This window comes from Mesoplodon bidens (assembly GCF_964165515.1).
Source record: "Mesoplodon bidens genome assembly, chromosome: 13".
Classification (NCBI taxonomy): Eukaryota; Metazoa; Chordata; class Mammalia; order Artiodactyla; family Ziphiidae; genus Mesoplodon; species Mesoplodon bidens.
This window is the reverse complement of record NC_138169.1, coordinates 85,537,487-85,552,307: the sequence shown is the minus strand read 5'-3', so window position 1 is coordinate 85,552,307 and position 14,821 is coordinate 85,537,487. Positions and strand designations below refer to the sequence as shown.

At 53.1% G+C, this 14,821-nt stretch overlaps 1 protein-coding gene across 3 annotated transcripts in view; it reads right to left on the bottom strand.

The window, feature by feature from the left end:
• CNDP1 (carnosine dipeptidase 1) overlaps positions 1–14,244 on the bottom strand; it is a 28,760-nt gene extending 14,516 nt beyond the window's left edge. The window contains exons 1-5 of one of the 3 annotated variants that reach the window (XM_081251876.1): positions 14,009–14,244; positions 6,505–6,630; positions 3,577–3,726; positions 2,882–3,044; positions 2,101–2,189 (exon numbers count right to left, since the gene is read on the bottom strand). In XM_081251876.1, the coding sequence (XP_081108002.1) occupies positions 2,101–2,189; positions 2,882–3,044; positions 3,577–3,726; positions 6,505–6,630; positions 14,009–14,011 (531 nt within the window). In that variant the 5' untranslated portion in view covers positions 14,012–14,244. Of the gene's footprint in view, positions 1–2,100; positions 2,190–2,881; positions 3,045–3,576; positions 3,727–6,504; positions 6,631–10,349; positions 10,429–10,630; positions 11,665–14,008 lie in introns of those variants that run through there. The other 2 variants (XM_081251877.1, XM_081251878.1) reach the window with 2 other exon arrangements.
• Between the last annotated feature and the right edge of the window lie 577 nt (positions 14,245–14,821).

The following is a 14,821-nucleotide window of genomic DNA, read 5'->3' as shown; positions in this document are numbered from 1 at the left end:
CAGTGGGGACTTCTTATGTTCTGTTTGCAATTATATGTTTCAGAGTTGAAATTTAAAAAGCAAAGCACATTTTGACCTTTATATAGGACCTGTCTTATAAATATTGCTTTCCTCTTCTTAAGAAAGAAGGACAGAAAACGAGAGAGAGAGGTGGGACGTGGGGAGGGAGGGAGGGGGAGAGAGAGAGAGAAAGGAAGGGAGGGAGGGAGGGAGGAAGAAAGAAAACAGAGAGAGAGAGAGAGAGAAACCAAGGGCTTATTTAGGGCAGTGCCATGAACAAGAGGACAACCTTGCAGTGGTCAGCAGGGCCCAGCCAGAAAAACGTCCTGATTCACTAAGCCTGTCTTCCTCAATGAGATAAAGCAGTCAAGTCGAGAGCAGTTAAACCCTCTCTTCTGCTTATGTCTCAGGAGACAACAGACTCATGAGAGAGAAGCCCCTGGAGTCTGATGAAATCACCTCCGAGAAAGAAAAAACGCAACGTCAGGACCTGCTCGATGGACAGGATTTGGTAGAAGCAGCATCAAGGACCTAAACCTCGGGCAACAGCTGGGCCGCTCCACTTGTCTTGTGGACAGGTGGACACGGTGCCCGGAGATAGACCCACCCCAGTCATCACCAGACAGGCACATCATCCCAGCCCGACCTCGCACCCCTCCGTCTCGGAAGGAGTGTGCTGCTCCCAGAGCCTCTTTGGGGACGGGGTGGGGACACGGTGGGGACGGTCGGCAGGGCTTTGCCCTGTGACCGCCGACACGTCCCTTTCTGTCCATGAACCCAACAAATGGGCCCCACTTCCTCTTAAATTCCCAGTGTTCCAAAGTGCTTAATTCAGTTCAGCCACACAAGTGATGAGGGAAAGGTAGCAAGGCTGCACATTTTTAAGGTGACCCCACAAACTCCTTCTGCACCCCCAGGTTGCAGAGCCCATACTCTGTGGAGCCCAGACTGGAACAGGCTGGGTCTCATCCTTGGGCCTGGTCTCCCTGGCACAGGCTCAAGCTCACCGACTAGCAGGGCCATTTCTGCATGAAAGGGATGGAATCACACCATCAAATCCACCCAGTGTTAGAGGGCTGGCGCCCATATCAACACCCTCACTTTTACAGAACAGAATCTGAAGCCCAGAGAGGTTAAGTCTCCCACCCATGGCCACACAGCTAGATTGGATCCTGTTTGGAGTGTAAGCATGCTTATTACCAGAAGAGAAAAGAGCAGTGCGAGATGAAACCATCCTCGTGAGCACAGCAAACGACACAGTTTTAGTTGGTGGTCTGAGAGAGTAGCCCTCCTCTCAAAGCTGCACCCCACCATAACCCCTCCTTGGACAGATTGAAACCGCTTCCCACAAGAATGGAAAGAACTCAGGGATTCAGACTGAACGTCACACCCCAGAGATCACTATCCTGATAATTTGCAAAGCAGCTAATATATTTCTTAAAATGTATGTCTGTCTCTATTAACAAAACCATACTTTGTGATAAGAAGGACGGGTTGCAGATAAAAAAGATAAGCTGAGTAAGTTGAAGATAAAAAAAGACAAGTCCCAGCAGATGGTGATGTAGCCACAGGCTCATCATGTTTTTTGTGTGTCACAGTGTTGCATGTCAACATGCAAGGTATCACCCTGCCCCAGACCAGCTGGGTGGCTTTGAGTACGTTCCCTTCCTTTCCCAAGCCTCTCTCTCTTTATCTGTAAAATGTGTGTGATTGTAACACATTCCTCTGCAGATTGCTGGGAAGAGTAAAGGACATCATGCAGCTCAAAGCCAGCTGCCTCCATCACCATCATCACCATCATCATCACCATCATCACCATCATCCCATCACCATCATCACCATCACCATCATCATCACCATCATCACCATCATCCCATAACCATCATCACCATCATCATCACTATCATCATCATCATCACCATCATCCCATCACCATCACCATCACCATCACCATCATCACCATCACCACCATCACCATCATCATCACCATCACCATCATCACCATCATCATCACTATCATCATCATCACCATCACCATCATCACCATCACCATCATCATTGCCATCATCATCCTCGCTCCCAAGCACAGCCGACACCTACCTCGTCCAGGGCTCTGAATGTGCTCACAGCGTTGATCCACGCTAAAACAGGGCCTTTGTTGTCTGTCGTTCCTCGGCCATACAATTTTCCTTTAAAAATGGGGGAAGAATTTTCAGAAAAGCATGGACACCTCTGCCAAGTTGAGTGAGCCAAAACCAAAGGTAGCTTTACGGGTAATTGTTTTAATGGTGCTTTCTATTTTTCTAGGCAGAAGTCTTGCTCTGAAATCACAAAGTATTATTTCTTATGTACAAATAGTATGCTAGCCAGCAAACGTAAGCTAATTTGAAATATGCAGATCCCTTTGGCCTTAATAGTAATTACCTATTTTATCCAAGTTCATTGAAGAAGACCCACGGGTTTGTTGCAGAATGTCACGTAATATAGCCTCTCACTCTGAGATTTTACAATTAGCAGGACAACAAAAAAGGGTGTATGTGTCTCTCCATTAACCTTTCTTTTCCTTGTCTTTATAAAACATAATTACATTTGGTGTTTTTTAAAAAGAAAATATGTGACCTACACAACTATTTTCCTTGAAACCCAAGAACTCTCCTCATGGGGACTTAATTTGCCCAGGGGCACAAAGGTTCATGGTTTCTTTCACAACTGAAAGAAAATCAGCCTCACTGGACCAACCGGTGGACCATGAGGGCAGCGTTCTCTGCACTCCTAACAATGACAGGTAAGGCCTGGAGCCCGGGGCAGTCACATCTCGAATTCTTAAGCCCTGTGAGCAGTCCTTCACCCACAGAAGAGCCCAGCACGAGCTGTCACTGACCGTCCACCTCCGTCAGCGTGTGAGGGTCCGTGACCCACCCATCCTCCTGTCTGGCAGGCTGCACGTCCAAGTGGCCGTAGAAGCACACGGTGGGCTTCTTGGGATCACTCCCCAGTTCGGCCAGGATGATGGGGGCTATCGGGAGGCTCTGACCATCAGGCAGCTGCAGACGGAAAAGGGATAACTTTTTTTGAAAAAAAGCCATTTGGTTCTTCCAGAAAATTCAAAGACATGGGTGGCATTAGGAGTCTGTTACGAGCTCCAATCAGGTGCACACAGTCCTGTTAACAGACTATTCAGACTCGTCAGTGCTAAAGCAGGCGACGCTGGGAGGGTAAAGCCCCATCTACTCCCGAGGGGCAGTAATAAGCCTTGATTCTGATGAGGGATTGGGTCCTTTGAGAAAGAGGCATTTGAACTTAAGGGAAAGACCCATCTGGGAGGAATGTGAAGCACGTGAAGGACATGAACAGCACAAGTGGGGGGGCCTTCCCCCGTCCCCCCAGGCCCAACAGGACGAGGTCGATGCTCCAGCCTCCTGTGGGCTGAGGTGGAGATTCTCGCCCTTACTGGGAATGGCGGTGCTGCTTCTGCTGAGCATCAGGGCAAGCAAACCCCCGTCCTGCCACCACGAAGGGAAGCCTGGCCGATGCCCAGGAAAGTGGCTGCTCGGAGGCGGGAGGGGATGCCAGCACCTGCTGAAAACCCGTGTCCACCAACTCCACGTGGGCTCCCAGGTGCTGGAGCCGGTCTGCAGCCAGGCCCATCATCCTGAGCAGCTCTTGTCGGAGGCGCAGCGTGGGCTGAACCGAGTCGCTCTCGACCGCCACCCACTCCTTCAGCGTCTGGGAGGAAAGGCGACAGGCGGTCAGCACACGGGTCATCCGCGTCCACTCTTGGGGGTGCACCTCACCGGGTCCCCAGCGCCCTCATCTGACCTGGAGACTGAGCTGGCAGACACACGACACTCACGGCCACTGGCAGACAGCTGGAGGCGTGACCAGGAGCCCAGAAGCCAGCGACGGCTGGTCAATGCAGGACAGGACGGTTGGTGGAAGGCCGCCTCTGAAGCCTGGCCTGGGCCCCTCAGCGCCACCAGGCTCATATACAGAAGGTGCGGGTCCCCGCCCCCCTGTGGTCTCTGGGAGCTGAGAGTGGCCGCCCCTCGAGGGCTCAGCTTCCCACAAACGTCCCTGCAGGTCACTCTGATCCATCCCAGGGTGGCCTCAGCTAGGCTGCAGGACCCCCCGTGACCATCCCGTGCATTTCAGCTCTGAGGTCCCCCCGCTGCACGTGCAGGATCCGGGAGGGGCTGTACCCCCGGGTTTGGACTCAGGGCTGGGCAGGCAGACAACCCGAGGTCCTGGTCCTGGTCCTGCCCACTACAGGTGGGTGACTTCGAGGACATTCCTGAAGCTCTGGAATTAGCCTCAGCTTTCTCCACTGCAGGAGGGGCGTGAGGCTCCCTCGCTGTGGGTTATGGTGGATGTAACGCTGTGGGACAGTAACACACGCACACTTGGGTCTTTCTCCCCGGCTCCCGGCCAGCGCTCCGAAAACTTTTACCATGTCCTCAGCGATAAGGCACTAGGAGCATCTCTTGTTCCAATATTTGGTCTTCGACACCGGGTCCTGACACAGAGCTCCTAATACCCTTGGGATTTCCCGGGTGAAAAGGAGTGTGCTTTTGTTCTAGTGAGGAACTCTGGAGGCTCCTGGGCGTGTGGACCGGTCACCAGAAAGACCGAGCCGTGATCAGACGCTCAGAACTTCCAGCCCCAGCTCCCCACCTCGGGGGAAGGACGGCGGGCTGGAGATGGAGCTAAGAATCGGTGATGCCTACGTGACGAAGCTTCCATAAACATCCCTGAGGCTCGGGGTTCAGAGAACTTCTGGGCTGGGAAGGGGTGCCCTGCAACCCACAGGACAGAAGCTCCCGTCCCGGGTAAACGTGTGGAAGCGTGTCCCTGAGTTCTGCAAGCTGTTCTAGCAAACGATGAGCCGGAGGAGGGGTCACCAGAGGCCCTGATCTGTAGCCGAGTCAGGCAGAAGTGTGGGCAACCTGCGGACCCACCACCAGCTACTGGCACCTGAGGTCGGCATCGGGGTAGGGGTGACACTACCTCCAGGAAGACAGTGTCAGAGGTGAGCCACATCACAGGACACCGGGGGTGCCCACAGAGAACTGGAGACTTGCTCGTTGTGCAGGAAACCCACACTCTGGGGACAGAAGAGGAAACACGTCTTTCTCGGTGAGGACGGAGTGAGGACGTGTACACGGGAGGCCCAGGCCGCAGCCTCGCCCCGCGGGTGCTCTGTGACCGCTGCTGATTCTCAATGTTAGGAACAATCCTTCCCATTCCAGGGTCCGTACCTGAGCTGCTTACACTGGGACAGCCGCAGTGTTTTTTAAAAACCACACATGTGGGGCTTCCCTGGGGGCGCAGTGGTTGAGAGTCCGCCTGCCGATGCAGGGGACGTGGGTTCGTGCCCCGGTCCGGGAAGATCCCATGTGCCGCAGAGTGGCTGGGCCCGTGAGCCATGGCCGCTGAGCCTGCGCGTCCAGAGCCTGTGCTCCGCAACGGGAGAGGCCACAACAGTGAGAGGCCCGTGTACAGCAAAAAAAACAAACAAGAAAACCATATATGTGATTTTGGACTCTACTTCCTAACTTATTTTAGTTCGATTTCTATCCTGGTTGTAGCACTTCTATTTTTATTGTAAAGAAAAGTATTTGATCTGAAGGAATATTGTATTTTACATTTTTAAACTGGAATTTGTAGGGCGGATGATGCCAAGTTAGCGCTAAACTTAATGGACTGGGAGTATCTGAGGCCGCTGCACAGAGCAGCATTTGGGCTGAAAGGCCCACATTGGCGCATGCTCCCACCGTATGCCTTTTCTCTCCCTGCTGTGAACCCAGTCAGGTTTCATCATCCCAACGGGCACTTACATCAAGTTAACACGCCCACACGAGGAAGGATTCCATGAAGGTCAAGCTTAGGCACCACAGCTTGGACACTGAGCTTTGTGCTTTAGTATGAATCATGGGGGATTCACGTCTGTTTGCACAGTAATATTCCTGACATGGGTTGGTTGACCCAATAAATGTACACTGAACACACATTGTGTGCCAGACACAGTGTCGGGGGCTCGGGGTCCAGGGTCCAGGGCAGCCTCAGGGAGTTCCCGGGCGGTGGAGGTGGGCCAGGTGTGCCAGGGGCACAGGAGAGCCAGCAGGAGGAGAGGGACGTGCCAGGTGGTGACAGAATGGGGAGGATGCATTTCAGCTAGTTTTGCAGGTGGAGAGGGTCCCTGAAGGGGAGGATGGGCCACCTGATGATGGTCCAGAGCAAAGGTGAGCTCAGCGGAGCTTGCTGGTCATTGCTAAACAGACAGCCCTGGACCAAACGTGCTGGGAATGCCCGTTATGGAAGAAATGGCCGGAAGGGATCTCTTACCTGAACCTAACCAACATTGATCATTCTAAGTCAAAGAGGAGTCACAGGCATTTTAAATGGAGTTGTCGGGCAAAAAAAAAATCCACATCTTCCAGCAAATAACCATTCTCCCAGATTCCCAAAGGGCACATCCAAGCATTTTGTGCGTGCCATGTCTCTCACCTGTACAAATTCATCCTGATGGAGATCGATGTATTGGAAGACCTTCTCTAGCAGCCCGGTGGGTGGGGAGGACGGTGACAACATGCCTCCGTCCAGCAGCAACAGGAAAGCAAGGAGAGATGATGCCTGTGAGCACGTGACAGGGGGGATATTTTAAAATAAGGACCAGGTTTTGGACTTTCCACCTTTCAGATACTTCAAGAAAGTTAATGTTATCCAACACAGCTGATTCCAGTCTTCTGAACTAAAATAACACAAGGTAGTAGAATGGGAAATATATTTTTTGCTGTATCTTCACCCAAACCCTTCATGTGCAACGCTAAGGAATTTTAATAAAATAGAAACCAAGTTAACAAGCTTGTATTTAAGCAATGCTGTTGTTCGGTGATTTCCTATGACACAGTCTTTCCTATGGGTTCACTTCCTATAAAGCTAAGTCAGCTCCCTACATCCCAGGTGCTAAGCGCAATCTTTATAAGAGAGAAAAACGTGAGATAATTAAAAACAACAACAACAAAAAAAAACCCAGCAAGAAGACTTCTTCGTGTGATTAACCACTTTATGTAACATTAGAAAAGTAAGGACTGAGTAAAATCCTGTGCAGTGCTATAGGGTTTCTTTCCATCAGCTCCTGAGGTTAGAATACTTTGAGAAGAAACTTACAAGCCACGCTGTGATGAATAACATCGCAGGACTGGCGATCACGTGGACACTGCTGGCCACGGTCTCTGCCTGGGAGCCCCCGGGCCGTGGCTTTCTCCTCTTTCCCTCCCACCAATCTGGCCTCTCTGCTTCCATCCCTGACGGGTCCCTTCCTTCCTCTACCCAAGACCCCATTTCCTCCCTCCCCCCTCTCCCTGTGACCCCTTCCTAGTCTCCTCCGGACTCCCACAGCAGGCTCCAGGCTGGGTGCAAAGCAGAAAAACTGGGTCCACAGAGAGGAGGACTTCCAGGTTGCAGACTAGACTAATTATCTTCTTCCAAACCAACTCTTCCTTCTGGATTGGCTCTGTTCATTTCTGAAATAGACTTTAGTCTTTAGAGACATCTTAGGTTCAGGCTGCTTCTTCCCTTGGCCTCCAGTTGCAGGCACCAACAGAGCCAAGGTGAGGACTTGGGTCTAGAATATAGAGAACTACTGCAACTCAGTAAGAAACGACAAATTACCCCAATTAAAAATGGGCAAAAGATTTGAATGGACATTTCTCCAAAGAAAACATACAAATGGACAACAAGCACATGAAGAGATGCTCAACATCGTCAGCACCAGGGAAGCGCAAACGTAACCGCAACGCGACAACAGTTCACACCACTCAGGATGGTTAAAGCCAGATGCCAACAAGAGCTGGTGAGGGCGTGGAGGGATCTACTGCTGGGGACGTAAAATCGTGTGGCTGCTTTGGAGACAGCCTGGCAGCTCCTCAGACGACTAAGCGCCGCGTATCTTACGGCCCAGCAGTCCCACTCCTAGGGGTGTGCCCAAGAGAAATGAAAACGTACGTCCACACGACAGCTTGTGCTTGTATGTTTACAGCAGCATTATCTGTAATAGCCGAAGCTGGAGACAATCCAAATGACCAGTAATGAACGACGGAATGAACAAAATGTGGTACAGACACACAATGGAATATGACTTACCCATAAAAAGAAATGAAGTACTGACACGTGCTGCAGTACGAAAGAACCCGAACACATTATGTTAAGTGAAAGAAACCAGAAACAAAAGATCGGTCCAATTATGTGAAATGTCCAGAATAGGTAAATCCTAACAGACAAAAGTAGATTGGTGGTCGCCTAGGGCTGGGAGGATTGGGGGAAAATGAGGCATGACTGCTGATGAGTTGGGGATTCATTTTCAGTGACGAGAATGTTCTAAAGTTGATTGTGGCAGTCATTGTGCAATTCTGAATGTACTAAAAACCACTGAATTGCAATGCACACTGTAAGTGGGTGGGTTGTAAGGAAAATGAATTGTATTGCAATACAGTTGTTATAAAAAAATAATAATAAATGTAAGCACTCATTCAACAATATAAGTATATTACTGAGCATGAGAAATGTCTATAAAGGAAGCTAAGGTGAGGGTAAAATCAGGGTCAAAGCGAGCCATGCTCCTCCGTGAGTGGATGAAGCACTTGGTCCAGCAGGTGGCGCCAGTGAGCTGTTCAACATTCCCCCATCCTCCTCCGCGCCTCCCAGTTCACCTTCTGAGGGCAACTAAATCCCGTGGGCAGAGCCTAGAGCCAGGGGCTGCGAGGGCCCAGGAGGAAAAGGCCCCTGCAGACCCACAGTGGCAGGACGATGAGGTTCGTGCAAATGGAGGAGGAAATTTTTTGCAGCCGATCCATCTAAATTAGTATTTGAACTGTTATTTTTATTTTTCATTCATTCAATTTGCATTAAAAAATTATTTGGGGGCTTCCCTGGTGACGCAGTGGTTCAGAGTCCGCCTGCTGATGCAGGGGACATGGGTTCGTACCCCGGTCTGGGAAGATCGCACATGCCGTGGAGCGGCTAGGCCCATAAGCCATGGCTGCTGAGCCTACGTGTCCGGAGCCTGTGCTCCACAACGGCAAAGCCCACAACAGTGAGAGGCCCGCGTACTGCAAAAAAAAAAAAAAAAAAAAATTATCTAGGGGCTTCCCTGGTGGCGCAGTGGTTAAGAATCTGCCTGCCGATGCAGAGGACATGGGTTCAAGCCCTGGTCCAGGAAGATCCCACATGCTGCAGAGCAACTAAGCCCGTGCACCATAACTACTGAGCCTGTGTTCTAGAGCCCGCGAGCCACAACTACTGAGCCCGTGTGCTAAAACTACTGAAGCCCGCGTGCCTAAAGCCCGTGCTCTGCAACAAGAGAAGCCGCCGCAATGAGAAGCCCGCGCACCACAACGAAGAGTGGCCCCCGCTCGCCGCAACTAGAGAAAGCCCGCGCGCAGCAACGAAGACCCAATGCAGCCAAAATAAATAAAATTAATTAATTAAAAAAATTATTTGGTGCTCCTCACCAGTGAAATGAAAGGAAAACTTGAAGAGGAAAAGGAAGCCAGAGGAAAAGGAGAGGAAGGAAAAACCTCGATTGTGAGGACCAAGAGTCCTTCCTGAGGGCTGAGCTTCCATCAGGTTTGTTCCTGGAGATGTGGTCCTGCCCACAGGGCCTGCACCACCACACCCCTCACCCCCAGAGCCTTCCCCCCCTATCTGTCTCCCCTCTCCATTCGCCATCAGGCCCGCAGAGACCGGCTGTGGGCACTCATCCTGCTCTTAGGATCCGGGTGGGACCCCTGGGCATCCTTTGGTCTGCTCCTGAGTCTCTTGTGTTCCTAATCTTTCTGTTTGTTTTCTTGGGTTATAGTCATGCTTGACCTGAACGAATCACCCAACAAAACCCTGGGGACTTAGAAAGGGTATTCCTGGCCTTGGCCTTCGCAGGAAGGAGCAGTCGCTGGAGAAGGCAAGGTGAGGGCGAGGGTCAGGGAGCAGAGACGGAAGCCCAGGTCTTAGTGTCCTCCTGGGGGGCCGGTGGCCCAGCCTGGGCTGCAGGACCTCGCAGAGGGAAACCCCTTTGCTCCAGAGACTCCTGTTAATTCCAGCTGGTTGTTCTCAGACTGGGAACTGATGTTCCATGTGCCCCTGTGCTGAGTACTTACATTTAAATGTAAGGACCTACTGACTTCTCAAAGTCAGGCCACACCTCTGTGGTGTAACCATCCCCCACCCCATCCTTCCCCTAATCCAAAGAGCTTTACTTCCTCAAAGCCTCGCCTCCCACTGGACAGGCCTCAGTGGTCACTCTGCTCTCTCCCAGCCCCAGCCAGCTACTGGAGACAGTTAGGTGAGCCGTGTACCTAGCTGACAGCGGCCTTGAGATCCCATGGGCTGCCTCAACCAATGACACTTCTCCATCTCCTGCCACGAAAACAGCAGGCATCTCAGAAGGAGCCTGGGTGGTTGTTAGTTTCTGATGCTGAACAGAATAAAGAATAGAAAATGAAAGCGCTCTCACCCCACACAGCCTGGGCCAAGGGAGTCTCCCCGGGTACATACAATGACCCATCAGCCAAACCCTTTTCCGCCCATAAGAAACTTTAGTACCAGCATCAACCTGGATGCCAAGAATTCTACTTACCGAGTCCTTTAGAGTTCGGCGTGACTTTTACAGAGGTCGCTCTGCTGGTGTCTGCTTGGATGAAGTTTATAATACGGGAAAAATGCTTTGTTAGCCTAGTCTATCTCACCATGAGAGGATTAAAAACAAAAATTCCAAACCAAAACGCAGGCTTTTCTGGCTTGTGTTCATTCCTTTGACGGCTCTGAACTGAGCCCAGCGGTTCCTGCTGAGGTTAACCAGTCCTGCAGGCTGGCGAGGGCGTGGCTTTCAGAGGGCAGCCTGGACTCACGCCAGGGCCAAGGAGGCAGTTTCAAGGAGCGGAACGCCCCAGAATGTCCCAGGAACTGCAGTGTGTCCACCATGCTCTCATGGGGTCTGCCGGGCGAGTCTGACCCCAGAGAGGAGGGGTCAGTGGCCGAGCCTCACTCCCAGACCCTGAAGTGACCGGCACGCCGCATACAGGTGGCTGGGACGCCAGCACAGGCTTGGCAGGGCCGTGGAGGGCAGAGGTCACCAGAAGCGGGGACGGAGGAAGCCCTGGGCGCCAGCCTGGGGCGCACGTGGAGCTGAGAACAGGCTCTGCCCCTCCCTATGGCCGACCGCCGGCTGCGGGCAGGGGCCACAGGCTCCAAAACGGGCACAAAGCACCACCACGTGCCGCCAGGAAGGGCCCGAGGTCAGTTCCCACAGCGGCCGGCCCTTCGAGGCCCGGGTCTCCGGAATGCTCCATCTGGGGCGGCAGGCAGTCAGTCCAAAGACCCGGCTCCTGACGGCAGGGGCCGTGTTTCTCCACCGCCTGTGGTCTTTGCCAGCGGGGAGCCGGCCGCCTGCACAAGCTGCGGGGACCAGGAAGCTGGCCTGCCAGTGAGCGAGGCCACCTCTTCCCATCTGGCCAGGGGCCTGAGCCTCTCCTGACCTCAGCCTGAGGGACCGCCGGGGCTCGCTGCCTCTGGAGCCTCTGTCTTCTGGAAACATCGGCAGCACAGAGACAAATATGCGGAGCAGAGACCCCTCTGCTGTTTCTCCCACAGACAGGCAGCCACGTCCACCGAGTCGGGACAGGGGGTCTGAAACGGTGAGAGCGCCGTCAGCACTTAGAGCTGGACGGTGAACTCCTCAGAGGCGAGCCTGTGGCTCTGATCCCGCACCTGGAACCCAGGGCTCCCGCTCCGAGGGGAGGGTGTCCATCCCGAGCGACAGTGGTGCGGGGCCCGGCCTGGAGCCCAAACCTGCGGTGAACCTGAGATCTTCAGAGCTCCTGGCTGAGCCTACACCACAGCCGCCGCCCCCTTTTCCTTCTTCTAGATCCCTTTTGAGGGATTTCTGCATAAGACTGTTAACAGAATAAATCTAAAATACCTGTAGGAGTGACTGAACGATCTCAGGGCACAAGAGGTGAACTCGGGGCGTTCCGGCGGCAGAAAGAGAGGGCGTAGGGGAACGGGATGGCGGGGCTGAGGTCAGTGGGACCCGAGGGGCAGGGAGACCCAGACTTAGAGCCGCAGGAGGGTGACCAGGGAGGAGCAGAGACGCCTCAGCGGGGCGGGAGAGGAGGAGACAGGGCTCCGGCAGGCCCGGTCCGAATGGAGCCGTCACCGGAGGACACGTCTGCCGTTTACCTAGAGACTCCTTTAAATCTTATCTTCTAAAGCTGAGGTTCACAGCACAAACTTGTTTGGATTTCAAAACACCGGGCTTTATGACCTTCAACACTGGGAAGCAAGGTCCCAGCGATAAAGGGAAGGCTTGGCCTCCTCCTGAATCAGTGCCACGGGCTACTGGGCAGCTAGGGACGAAAGTTCAACAGGTGAAAGGTCAAGAACGAGGGCCATTTCCAGGACAGGCAGGAACTCTTCAATCCCTGTGTCCTGCGCTCCTGTAGCTGCCGGAACCCAGTGTCACCGGGCTCGGTGGCTTAGGACAACAGTTCACACGCTCACAGTTCTGGAGTTAGAACTCAAAGGTGTCAGCAGGGCCACAGCCCCTCCGAAGGCTCCAGGGGGGGTCCTTCCTGCTCTTCCCTCGGGCGTGGCCGGCAGTCCTCGTGCTCCCTGGCTCACAGCCTCGTCCCTGCCACCTGTGCCTCTGTCTTCACCTGCCCTCCTCCTGGGTGCATCCCTGCCTCTTCTAAGAAGGACTAGGCAGTGGCTTTGGGGACCACCCCAGACAGGAGGACCTGATTTTAACTAATTACATCTGCAACGGTCCTCCTTCCAAGTAAGGTCACATTCTGAGGTTCCAGGAGGACATGGATGTGGGGCCATTATCTGACCCAGTTACACTCTGTTAGTCTCTCGTCGCTAATACTCTCTTATTTGCTTTCTTTTTTTTTTTTTTTTTTTTTTTGCGGTACAAGGGCCTCTCACTGTTGTGGCCTCTCCCGTTGCGGAGCACAGGCTCCGGACGCGCAGGCTCAGCGGCCATGGCTCACGGGCCCAGCCGCTCAGCGGCATGTGGGGTCTTCCTGGACCGGGGCACGAACCCGTGTCCTCTGCATCGGCAGGTGGACTCTCAACCACTGCGCCACCAGGGAAGCCCTGTAGTTTGTTTTAATCATTAACCTTTATTTTTGTTTCCTTAGAAATGCTTCGTATTAAATAGCTCGTTGCTTGCACCATAGAGAGCCCTGAATGAGATACAAGTAGATCAGTGGTTGCTTAGGGATGGGGCAGGGAGAGCGGAGTAGGAAAGGAATTGCTGAGGAGTGCAGGACTTCTTTGTGAGGTGATGAAAACGTCCTAAAATAAACTGTGGTGATGGTCACATATATCTGTGAATATACTAAAAATTATTGAAATACATGCTTTAAAAATGCAGATTCCTAGACCTCCACCTCAAAACTGTTCACACTAATGTTTTTTGGCGGGGGGGCAGGAAGCAGAGTTCAGAGTTCAGAGTTCAGCGAGAAAGGGCAGCGCACTGTACCTGGGTGTGTAGAGTTCTCCACATCACCCTCTAAGCGGTACTTGGACTTTTGCATTCAGCTGCTGAAAGTTGTGCTCTGTGGTTTTGATAAGAATATTGCTTTTCGTGGGAAGAAAAGGTGAGTATGGAGAAGTGTGCCGTTGAACGTCTAGGTCACCCCACCTGCCTGGGCCTTGTGTCAGCACCCCGGACCCGAGCGTTCACTGAGGGGAACTGGCTTCCAGGTACTGTGTAAGATGCTTGAAAATAATGCCATTGAATTATTTGTTGGAACGTACAGCCACCCAAAGCGTGCCGATAAACTACTCCCAAATGCCGCAGGCTGAGACAGGGAGCACCTGAGAACATGTCTAAGTGCAGGTGGGGATCCGCTCCGTAACCTGCCTCACAGGCGTGGCCCACGCACCGTTCGGCAAGCGGAAGGCTAGCACGCTGCTCCCCTGGACTCTGGGCGGTGGAGGGTGTACTCACCATCCTTCCTACTTTGGGATCCAATGGGCGGCAGTTCTGTGGTCTCAGCAATTCCCCCGGACCTCGAAGGAAAGTGGAAGAGGAGGTCTCACCAAGGCCCTCAGCTGGTCACATTAAACATCCCCCCACGAGGTGCCTGTCTGCGCCCTCCCTGTTCCCCCAGAGGGAAGACAAGGCTGGAATAGTGGACCTATTCACGTTCGGAAAACAAAGCTGCTTCAGAGACATGCGTTCAACTCGCCAGCAGAGGGAGAGACGATGCGCCTCGCGTGCACAGACATGGGATGGGGCGGTGGCCCGGAAGTCATCTGATGTCGCTGGAGGCCAGGGAGGCCAGCCCAGGACGTGCGTGACAGCCCGGGGGCTTTGCCTGGCATGTGTGGAGGGCATCACCTTTGGCAGGGAGCAGGTGCACGTGCCCAAGGCCGGCAGACCTAAGGGAGGCCACGTGAACACACGCTGTTACCTTTGGCAGGTGACACCTCGGCCCTGCACTGGCACTGTGACCCTAGGACGCGTCAGCATGACAGGCTGGGCGTCAGTCTGCTCCGGCTGCCATAGTGAAGCATTTCTCAATAAGACCAGGCAGGGTATTCTTGTTAGTAGTCAGCTTCCTGCCGTGGAGTAACACCACTCAGGGTCACAGCTGGGGAACGCCTCTCCTCCCACGGGACAGTGGGATGAGTGCATTTCATGAGCACCGAGTAAAGCTTCTTCCCCTAACTTGAAACTAGAGTTAAAGTGCACTGACCCTGGGCAGGTAGCTCTAAGGGCTCGGTCCCTGGAGGGCGCAGGGGGACTGGTACCAGACTG